This window comes from Chaetura pelagica, unplaced genomic scaffold (assembly GCF_000747805.2).
Source record: "Chaetura pelagica isolate M959 unplaced genomic scaffold, ChaPel_1.0 scaffold50, whole genome shotgun sequence".
NCBI lineage: Eukaryota > Metazoa > Chordata > Aves > Apodiformes > Apodidae > Chaetura > Chaetura pelagica.
The window spans coordinates 5,960,560-5,961,894 of NW_009952366.1; the positions used below are offsets into that span (position 1 = coordinate 5,960,560).

General features: G+C 40.9%; 1 protein-coding gene across 1 annotated transcript; it reads left to right on the forward strand.

The window, feature by feature from the left end:
- The first annotated feature begins 281 nt into the window (after positions 1–281).
- Positions 282–951, forward strand: SOCS2 (suppressor of cytokine signaling 2). The gene has a single exon (XM_010008020.1). The coding sequence runs from the start codon at positions 315–317 to the stop codon at positions 744–746; it is 432 nt and encodes a 143-aa protein (XP_010006322.1). The 5' UTR covers positions 282–314; the 3' UTR covers positions 747–951.
- The last annotated feature ends 384 nt before the right edge of the window (positions 952–1,335 follow it).

The window sequence follows — 1,335 nt, forward strand, 5'->3', positions numbered from 1 at the left end:
CGCCACCTCACGGGCCGCCCGGCGGCTTCGGCCTCGCAGGGCTCCGCGGGAAAGTTTGTGCGTGTGTGCGCGTAGATGTGAATATCAGCAGTGACGTGGGAGGCTCTGTCAAAACGAGACGCGTTGTAAAGCAAATTAATTTAAACAGCAAATAAAAATTTACAATACCTGCAGGACTTTAGCTTTCAAACAACAGAGGAAACGGGTTATTACAAGCGTTTCGGCCAAGGAGCAGCTTTTTTAACGAACAAGAATAAACAAAGCCCATTTTTTTTTCTCTCTCTCCTCTTTTAACAGGATGGTACTGGGGCAATATGACTGTTGCTGAAGCCAAAGAGAGACTACAGGATGCCCCCGAAGGGACTTTCTTGGTTAGGGACAGTTCACATTCAGAGTATCTATTAACTATTTCAGTAAAAACATCAGCAGGACCAACCAATCTACGTATAGAATATCAAGATGGCAAGTTTAGACTGGACTCTATCACTTGTGTCAGATCTAGACTTAAACAGTTTAACAGCGTTGTGCATTTGATTGAGTACTATGTTCTCATGTGCAAGGACAGAACGGAAACGCCTTCAAATGGAACAGTTCATCTTTACCTGAACAAACCTCTCTATACGTCTGCTCCATCTCTGCAGCACCGCTGCAGAATAACTATAAACAAGTGTACGAATCAGATCTGGGAGCTGCCGTTACCAACAAGACTAAAAGAGTACTTGAAAGAGTACCAATACCAGGTATAAACGTCTTTTTAAAATGCCTCTAATGTAGAGTAACTTTTAAATGCAATTCTTAACATCGGCCAAAGAAGTGAGTAACCAGTTATACAGCTCAGCATGGAATTCACTGTCAAAACAGTGGCAGTTCTGGGGGAAAGGTTTTTATTTCAGATGCCACAAAGGGAGACTTTATGTAGAATAATCCCAGTTTGCATCCTTGAGGGTTCAAGAAGGTGGCATGCTATTATTGTGAGGAGAGGGAAGCCAGTAATCTGTCCACATTGTTTTGCTTTGTCAATGACATAAAATACTGCACTAATTATCAAATGCTAACTGAAGCTGTGGGACCGAGACAGATTGCAGAAGTGTTCAGAGACATATGAGAGTGCAGAAGTGTCTCAGTTGTCTGATTCCAAGATTAATTTGGTGCTGGTGTTCGTATAATCCTAAAAGCTTAACTGGATCACATTGTGATAATCTTGCCAAAGTTATGCAACTAATCAAATCCAGTCAAAAAAGTGATCATGTATTCAGTTTATATTGAAATATAGTTCTTGTGCTTTTCTGCAAGCAAAGGATTACTGTAAGTAATCAGTTTAAAACGTGGTTTTTT